Consider the following 10,000-nt stretch of genomic DNA (forward strand, 5'->3'; position numbering starts at 1 on the left):
CTTTTTTTATTATTCACAAAAATACTATTCTAAAGAGTGATATATCAAAACATAAAACTTCTGGAACAAAGTTGATATCACCATAAAAGAACGAAATGGTATGGAATTCTTTTGGAGTATCAGTACACACATATTTCCTATAGGTCCAAAATAAACATAATTCAGAGTAGTTACAGATCCAGGACCTTTCAAGAGGGGTGATTGAGCTGAAGGTGTAATAAGAATTTGATTAATGCCGTAAACGCGACGTCAAGCTGTGGATCCAGGCTCTCATGGTATCAGTCAGAGGAAATATACACCTTAACACAATTGTATGGAAAGGACAGATAGATATTTCTTAGATATAATTGTCTGAACACCATTTAACCTTTCACCCATAGCTCCTGCTCCGCCATTCCCCTGTACAAATAAACCCTTTATATCAACAGTAAGATCATTAACAAATATTTAATAACTGAACTTATTATTTTTTTACCAGAGGGATTAGTCGCATTCACCTAAGAAATATTCCCTGATCTTACTTGCATCTAGATCTCTAAAACATACGATTAAGTGTTAAAGTTTTGAAATATCTGCTTCGTTAGCCAGTAAAGAAAAAATGTCCACCCTGCATGTCACCTTATCAATGATAACATAGACTGTGCATTTCAGAAGAGCATTTTCTTTTTGCTTTGCTTATATATGTAACATTTTTGTTATCAGCAAAATGTTCTTGCTCTTTTTTTTCTCCTGCGTCTGCGTAAAACACTAAAAGGGAACGAAATTTGCTACTTTGTGAAACTGCCAACGCTGACACCAAATCATTACCTCTATGGCTTCTAAGAGGAAGGTTTTTCTTTATCAATTGTATCTGAAAAGTGTTCCTCTTGTTACTGCAGTCTTATGATAATCCTTTCTTCATACACATTGGCATATCCATCCCTTCCACACGGTCTGTTGATTTTTTTTTATTTCAAAGGCTAACTAAATAAAAGACTAATTTCTGCAATTTTTTCCCTTCACTCAACCTCAGGGGCGAGAATAAACTAGAATGGTCATTTGGTCCTGCCTCAGAAACCGTCTTTCCACGCGGCCGTTAAACTAATCTAACTTTATACTGCATGTCAAATGAATCGCCAAGAACCCAGTAATCAAAAATTTCATTCAAATATCGTCTGTGATCTCTTTGTCTGGTTCTGTAACTGTGTAACTTCCGGTATCAATGTACTGAGGCACTTTCTTTGCTAACTTTATCGTTGTGCATTTTTATATACTCTCTTCACTTGAATTATTTCCAGGTATATGTGAAATTTTACCCTTATCGTAAATAAAATTTTCGAAACCAAGAAGTTCCTGAAGGACACCCGTTTCTTGAAATGGACGACCTTCCCATTGAACATGGAGCGTCTACTTCTGTCAATCTGCTACAGAGACATTCTCCCCCTGTAAAACTGCTGCAGTATATTTCCCTAAGCATCAAAGCTTTGCATTTATTTGAATAATAATTTGATGTGTCTTTCGGTCTGCTGCGAACTTCTCTCCTCCGCAAAAATATTTATACCAATCATTCCTCTTTTTCATCACTGGAGTCCAGTTCCCTAAGTTCTCCCATTCATTCATACTTCATCTTGCTTTCCTTCTTTCATCCTCATCCCTCTATTATTTTTTTCTAACACTGAACGAGTAAGAGTGGTCTAAAATGTGTGTGTGTGTGTGTGTGTGTGTGTGTGTGTGTGTGTGTGTGTGTGTGTGTGTGTGTGTGTGTGTATTTTATGTTTTATCTTCTTCAGAATTACATATGTATTTGTGCTTGTGCATGTGTGTCCGTGCACACTTGCTTCCGTGTGTGCGTCTTTGAATGTCATCAAAACCTGACATTAGGGGAAAAAAAAATAGGAAATTCGTTCCACCATAAACCACGATCAGGAACAGAAAACACAAATCCCTTTCCTATACACGTAATTACTTAATACCTTCTCTTCCCCCTGATAATCTACATTACCACACAAGAAAAAGAAAGATTCTACTAAAAAAACGAGGAAAAATTGTATCCCAAGAACGACGGAACATTTGAACTTCCCGCCACGTAGCGACCCCGGCCGACTTGACGTTCACTCACTGTGGAAGCAAAACTTACAAAAACAACCTCTTTTAAAATAAACTAAAAGAACACAGATCATGTGGTATACATAACTTGGGATATTTCTTCCTTTTAAAGACGGTGGAGAAAAAAAAAATACTAGTGTTGCTGTTGGTGAGTTACGAGAATCATAAAATAAATGAATAAATAAACGTAATGTTTGTTGTCTTACATATGACAGAAATAAGAATATTTTTTGATTTTAAGTTACAGGGTCGAATTATGACATAGGATTTGTTTTAAAGGTGTATTTTAATATGACTGTAATAATAGATGGTTATACCGACATCTAAATCCCACCAAAATTGACAAGAGTGTCACCAAAAGAAAAAATATATATATGTCAGAAAGTAGATCCCTTAATAAAGCCACAATAGGTAATATAATTAATCCGTATATATATATTGTTTTTCACCATATATTTTATCACATTTGCCAGGAATCATGTCGGTAGAGTATATATATATATATGCTTATTATATATTTATATATATATTATATATATTATATTAAGTATATTAGGTATATGCTTAGGAGACCTACAGAGGCTTTTAAAACAGGGTCCTCTAGTCATTATGATAGTTGTGTCTTATATATAAAAATTAGCATCAGTCTTGAAATAGAGCAGACAATTTGGAGTCCAACTTGACAGTCATGACAGGCGCTGTCAAGCAATTGCTGCGACATCTGTGTGCTGTCAAAGGCCAACAATCCTCCATCAAATATATTACAGTGAGTGAGAGCTTGGATTGGGTCCTTATTTGACAACGGTAAATTACCAGGCATGGAAGTTTACGAAGTTTTTGTTGCCGGGATATACAGGCAGAAGTACATTGTCCTTTGCCAGAGGGCTGACGGGCGAGGAGGAGGACAAGCCTATCGTTGCATTGTTGCAAGGTCGTAGATTTGAGGAATGCGCGTCTCGCAAACATTTACCTGGGCATATTGGTCAATGTTTTTGAGACGATTGCAAGGTTTTCAGAATGGAAGTTTTTCTATCCAAATCTACTTGCAATTTTCTTTAATTTATGATAGAATGGGTGCCAGTCCAACCTGACAAGAGGCATATCGTCAAGCGAACTCTATGCTGCCGTTCAATATGCTCCAGAAAAGGCCGTCAAACCACCACCATGTATATTCTGGTAGGACAAGGTTTGACGGTAAATCACCAGGGAGGTCTTAAAGCACTCGTCTTTCCAGAATATTCATGGTGGATGTCGATTGGATTTTACTGGAGGGCTACAGGGTTCGTGCCAGTGGTATTAACCCATCCCCGACGGGGGAATTCTAGCCTTGAATGTCCAAATGCCGGGGCGTTCGAATTATTAGGCCTAAATCAATTGAATGGCTGGCACAATACTGTGCCGCCCGGCCACTGGGCTTTTGAATGCGCGGTACACATGCTGTACCACCCGTCCAGAGAGGGTTAAGGCTGTCGTCTAGTAAACCTTTATTTAAAAGTGGTAAATTTTGTTAAATACAATTATTTTGCAATTGCCTAAAGGAATTACAATGAACCTGTTTTTATCTGATATATATGATAAGGTATACATTAATAGCACAAGGCAAACAGTAAATGGAATGAGTAGGTGCGTCCCATTACAGTTTTTTACATTTTTCCAAAATGAAAAAAAGTTATTCGACATAAAAACCCAGTGTACATTCAAGCAATTGCACATGCAATACTCTGGCAAGGCCAAGAGACACTCACGGAATGCATTCCAGTGAGGTCCACAAACCATTCACAAGTCATGACCTTCTTGATTTCGTGCAGGTCCTGTCTTTTGATTTTCTTTATTTGTATTTTATTTGATAATTTTTTTTATTTTATTTTCAGTCTGCAACAAGTTGGAAATAGAAGGAAAATGTCTTAGAATTTGTTGATCTGTTGTTTCCATTTATTCTTTACATACTCAATATTCAGATAAAAATGATATTATAATTATTATTGTTACTAATGATATGGTAATAATAGTATGAATGATAATAATGTTTATGATTTCAATACTAGTAATAGAAAAAATTACTGTTTTTTCCTGACATTTCAAGGAATTTGGGTGGGACCATACCCAACACCAATACCAATCTCTGCAATAATATATTTGCACTTTTACTGCAAAACCTTTTTTCCTTTTTTATCTTTTATACCACCCAATACATTATATAATTCAAAATACAACTTGGGTCATAATAATTCATTAAATTTGGAGCTTGACTGCTTTTACTTTACACATGACAGTGCATTAAAGTTATGCTGGTCCAAAATGATTGAGTAATTTTTGTTGCTTAAAATAATCAAATCCGTTAGCTGGTGAAGTCATAGATTCCCTGTCATATCTTTTTCAATAAGTGTAGCAAAATATTCTGTCCATCCTGCTACTTGGACTAAAGGAAAATGTATTATTTGTCTTATATAGTTATTTAAGCCTACCATCTATACTTTGGTGGTTAGTTTTATCTCTTTAGTTGTAAATAACTGGAAATTAAAAGGAAAGAGAAACCATACTTTCATAAATTAGGACATGTACCTGTTTGAAAGAACTGTCTTGTCAGGTGACTTCAGTAGATTTGGGGAAACTTTTTCACTCGATGTTCTGAACTTCAGAAGTTTACAAAATTGTGCAGTTACACATTACAATATTTTCTTCAATTTAGTAAGTAAATGCTTCTTGTTCTATAGAGTGTCTTTTCCTCAAATTTTCATGTTTGCATGTACTATCTATCACATGTTAAAATTAACCAAGTTGAATTTATACTGTAAAAGTAAATTCTTTTTGAAGTTACAGGTAAATAAGCTAGATTTAATAGTAAGTTATCTACCAAACTCAACTTCAGAACTTAATTTAAATATTTGTAATAGTCCACATCAAAGTATAACTCTAAAGCACAATATTAGAATTTCCATGTTGAGGGCCTGAAGGAAAGTTAAATGAAAAAGGAAAAATGGGGGGAATGAACACGGGTGTTGCAGATGAACACACTTTTTTGTGGGATACATGTGACATTATTGGTAATGGGGTGAGTTACATTGGAATTATTAAATGGATTATGGCCCTGTTGATAGAGTGGGAGTCGGTTTTTCCTTTCTTCTAATCCCTTGATTTGTGGCAATATTTTATGCATGCAATTGCTCTCTAAATTGGATTTTAAAAGAAAGGTATAGATATTTTGCAATGCCCTCCTAATTTTGTTGATTTATAGATTTCTGGCCTGTTTTTTTATGGTGATTCAGTTGCTAAACTGTTTTTAATAAATTTTTTTTTCCTGCCTCAAAATTCATGAACATGAGCTCAAATAAGAGGTCCTCTTAAAGCTTGTTCTCTTAGTTTTATCAGATTCATTCATATTGATTAATACAATGGTAATAGGACGAGTAAAACATAAATGAAGCACTGAATAGAAATATCAATGCAGAAAGTTGTATCTGTTGGTATGACCAGAATTTGCAGGATACATTTTGATTTATTATTGTTATTACTATTACAATCATTATTGTTGTCATTTATTATTTATTCATGGTATTATTATACTCATTTACAGTTTGGCTTGTCCAATCACAGCATCAATTAATAATGATTTAAGCAGTGTCAAAGCATCTTTTTTTCTTTCCAGACATTAATCTCACAAAAGTTCAAGGACCTGAGAAAGAGAAGAATCTGAACCGAAGGAAATGCTGTCAACTGGTTCCATTGGATTGCACCTTTGCAATGAATACTGGCCTCTCCTTTCCTAATAATTTTGTCCAAGAAACCAAGAGTATGAAGAGTCTGAACAAAAAGGAAGACCATCCTTAAGTTTACCGGAATTCTCTTAGTCAAACTGACCCTTGAACTACTTCACGATGGGAGACGCAGGTGCAGCAATGCTGTCCCTGGACTTGGAGGAGGACAGCATGATGGATAGCAACATAGTAATGGTGGTTGGTGAGCTAGAGATTGAGGACGATTCAGTCATGGTGGAAACATCGGAGACAGGGACGGTCGTGTACAAGAATGCCTCCTGCCAAGTGGATTTCAGTTCTCAAAATGCTAGAAGTGTTCCCATTGTGTTCTGTGGCTTGCAGCTGTCGTCTTGTGAAGCCTCGACTCAGTGCGACATTCCACTCATTGTTAGCTGTAGTGAAGTGGATGTTGCTGTGTCTGCTAGAAGGCCACTAGATGAAATAGGGAAAGAGCAAAATAGAGTGACAGCTTCTATACAAAATGTGATGGATAGTGAATTCCAAACTGACATCATAAAAGACACAATAGAAGAAGTCATACTTACTAATGCCGTAGTCGAGGATTTTGACTCCTTTCAGAAAGACAACCACAATAATGAGGAATTGGCAGACGTTGCACAAAAAGGTTCTATTTCCTGTCCCCCTTTTTCTGTGTTATGCTCTTTAAAGTTGTACCAATATATGGTTCCCATTTAAGTAAAATGTAGCATTTATATATAGCTTTCAATTATTTGTGATAAAATTTTATGTAATATGCAAAGTATGCAGCCTTAACCATGTAATTACTTTAATTAGGTGAAACAGTGAAAATAATAATATTCCTTAATAGTATTCATTGTACATTGAAAAATAATCCTTGCCATCTTCAGATCCACAGAGAATACAAAGGAGAAGACGCAGAAAGCGGAAGCCTCGAGAAGACAGTGACTTCGACTGGGAAGACGACGATGACGATGATTATTGGGAGGAGAAAATCAATTTTGGTTTGAAGTCTTCATCTAGGAGAAGGACTTATAAGACAAAGCAAAGTTTAAGCAATAATTCAGGTAATATAGATAAAAAACAACAAAGTTTGAAGGTGAAGGAAAAAGAAAAATCACCCAATAAAAGAGAAAGCCTTTCAGCAGAACGAGTTGATGCCGGCATAAAAGGTGTACTAGAGCCAATAGGAAGTGATACTCCTTATATCGAGTTGGTGACAGAAAAAGAGTGGTGTAATGACTGGATAACAGATGATGAGGTAGACGATGATGAAGATTTGGCTCCCTCAGAGGAAGATTTCAGCAAAAAGGCAAAGGATAAAATCAATAATACATGTAATCATTGCATGTTAAAGTTCAGTACCCCTTTACTCTTGCTGGAGCACACAGAGGCAAATCATGCAGCTCATATATGTAACATTTGTGGATTCACAGCTACCTATAAGCACAAGTTGAAGAGGCACATGGTAAAACATTCGAATGTAAAGGCTTTTGTGTGTGATATTTGTGGTAAACAGTACTCACAGAACCAGAACCTAAAAGACCACATATCTCGTGCACATAATGACCAGGAATACAGTGAAAGGTACCCATTCAGCTGCGAGTACTGCAAGCGCTTGTACCGGGACGAAAGAAATTACACGAAACACCAAGAACAGCGTAGTGGTCCATGTGATGTATGTGGTATAATGTTGAAGTGCAGTGGGGAGTTATGGGCTCACAGGAGAGAACATTATTCCCACTGTCACATTTGCGAGAAGGAATTTCAGTCTCGTGGGTCATTGTTGTTGCACAAAAGCATGAAGCATGGCAAGAAGAATCTCCAGTGTCCCAAGTGCCCCAAGAAATTTGTGTTTCAGTCCCATTTAAGAAATCATTTTGACAACACCCACAACCAAGCAGCGCCTCAGTTCAAGTGCGAAGAGTGCGGCTTTTGCACCAAGTCACTGAATTATCTCAAAGCTCATCACACCAGAATGCACAAAAAGCCACCGAAAGTGTATGCCTGTGATCACTGCCGAAAAAACTTTAGAAGTAAAGCGAGAGTTATTGAACACATGCGCATTCATACAGGTGAAAGGCCCTTTTCGTGTCCAGTATGTTTTAAAACCTTTTATTCGCAAAGTAATTTGTATGCCCATGAGAGAACTGTGCATGGTAGGTTGAAAAATTATGGCACAAAAGAGACAGAGGAGAATCCAAATCAAGTTCTTGTGCGCAGGCAAATGTCCAGTTGTTACCAGTGTCACCTGTGCCAGTTAAAATGCCCAACCCATAAGAAACTTAAATATCACTTAATGAAAGAACATAACTTCAATAAAGATGATGGAAGGGAACAAAATATTGGTAACATGCAGACAGTGTGTGCAGATGAATCAGACATGACTTCCATGGGCATTGACATGGATCAAAGAGAGGTAGAAGGGACAAGTAAAGATAATGAAAACATAGTTAGTAAGGCAACAGTGTCTGTTCCTGCCTATGTTGTGCCACCCAATGTCAATCTTGTTGAAATAGATGGTGTACAGTATCATGTTATAAGAAATAATCAATGAATATACAATGCTCATGATCATGGATCATGGTTGAAGAATAAGAGATAAATACCTGATAGATGTATATTTTTTTATAATGAAGTTAAATTATGGCTTTATTGAAGAAAAATACAAAATTATATTACATAAAAGGTAATACCATTTGTATTTACTCAGTGAAAAGTGCTCAAAGCAATACCTTGTAGTAATAATACTTAATCATCCCTTATTATAACATACTAAAAGTGGGTCACCCTGTCCATATATTAGAGAGATCTATAACAACAAGGAAATCCATTAAATTGTTATCTAGTCCTAATTAATTAATTGCCTTTCCCTCCCAACATCAGGACAAACTATCCTAGTTAGAAAGATTGAACATGTGCAATGGAGGTTTTACTCATAAAGTAAAAACTTTATTTTAGAAATGTAAATTGCAGTATCCCAATAAAGGGTAGTGGATGTACCTATAGTGAGCCTGCAGAAGAGATGAGGGAGAGGAAAGAAAGGGAACTGAGGGGCAAGATGGAGGGAGGAAAGATAAGAGTAGGTGCCATTCAAGTGCTGCTGCTAGAAGTAATAAAAATGATGGTTATAAAAATAATAACAACAATAAACATCATGTTCTTATTCCAAAAATTTAATAAGAAAATTCAGCTACTTAGAAAAAACATTTTACAACCAGGCTCTGTCTGCTCTTCTCTTGCTGAACATATTTGCCTCCATGCTGTTACCGCTCACACATTCGCACACTTCATTTCGTTCCTTTTTGTTATTTTGCTGTATGCATTGTTAATGGCTGAATGTAATGAAAAGAACAATCCCTTTCTAAGTATATTGTTATGTGGAGAAAATGACAGTTTGCCATTGCAACTGAAAGCCAGGAAGGCTCTGCTGGGCGGCTCACCTGTGTGGCAAATAAGCACCGACCCTTTACCTCAAATCAATATATTCTTTTCTCCAACATTCATACTTCCCTCATATCACCTCATTATTGTCATAGACCATAGCCAGACAGCCACTTCCAAGCTCCATCAGTCAAGTAGCAAGAGTTGGTGTAATGCAAACAAGCCAGAAGAACCCAGACAAATCATTTGAGAATTTTTATCTGTGATGCAATATTCTGCCTCAAATAGAATTATTCACCATTTCAGTTTAATATTTCCAGTTAAGTGAATAGTTATTTTTGTGATGATATATGCATCAGTCATGATTTGATTATGTGATGCATATTACATTTATTGTTTTTGATAAGATATGTATTATTTGTACTAATATATACATAGTTACTATGGCTTTTCATAGCTGTAATAAAGTCTATATGCTTAGGAGTTTTCATTATATATGATTTATTTTTGTTAAATGATTAAAGGTAGAATTGTACAATGTTGATTGTTTTATACATAAAACACTTATTAAAAAGAATCCATTTAAGTATAATGGTGGTGTGTTATATTGTTTATGCCATTAGGTTGTGGATTGTAACTAAGTGTTTTTATTACTTTAGGCTTTAAAAGTGCATCCACATACAAGTTTCCTAATTTTGAGTTCCATTAAGCCTTAATTTGGGATTGTTTTTATTATTAATTGAGTTCAAATTTTGGTAAAGTGTTCTAAATTCATTATTTGACTATATGATGTATAA

General features: G+C 35.7%; 1 protein-coding gene across 2 annotated transcripts in view; it reads left to right on the forward strand.

Annotated features, from left to right (window-relative positions):
- Nucleotides 1-2,070: 2,070 nt before the first annotated feature.
- Nucleotides 2,071-10,000, forward strand: part of LOC122262850 (uncharacterized) — an 8,156-nt gene continuing 226 nt past the window's right edge. The window contains exons 1-3 of one of the 2 annotated variants that reach the window (XM_043031038.2): nt 2,071-2,233; nt 5,732-6,465; nt 6,710-10,000. The exon at nt 6,710-10,000 is cut by the window's right edge and continues 226 nt beyond it. In XM_043031038.2, the coding sequence (XP_042886972.2) occupies nt 5,961-6,465; nt 6,710-8,376 (2,172 nt within the window). In that variant the 5' untranslated portion in view covers nt 2,071-2,233; nt 5,732-5,960 and the 3' untranslated portion in view covers nt 8,377-10,000. Of the gene's footprint in view, nt 2,234-2,263; nt 2,852-5,731; nt 6,466-6,709 lie in introns of those variants that run through there. The other variant, XM_043031039.2, reaches the window with a different exon arrangement.

The sequence above is a fragment of the Penaeus japonicus genome, unplaced genomic scaffold, assembly GCF_977035675.1.
Source record: "Penaeus japonicus unplaced genomic scaffold, GWHDUDI00000001_assembly GWHDUDI00000012, whole genome shotgun sequence".
Lineage (NCBI taxonomy): Eukaryota > Metazoa > Arthropoda > Malacostraca > Decapoda > Penaeidae > Penaeus > Penaeus japonicus.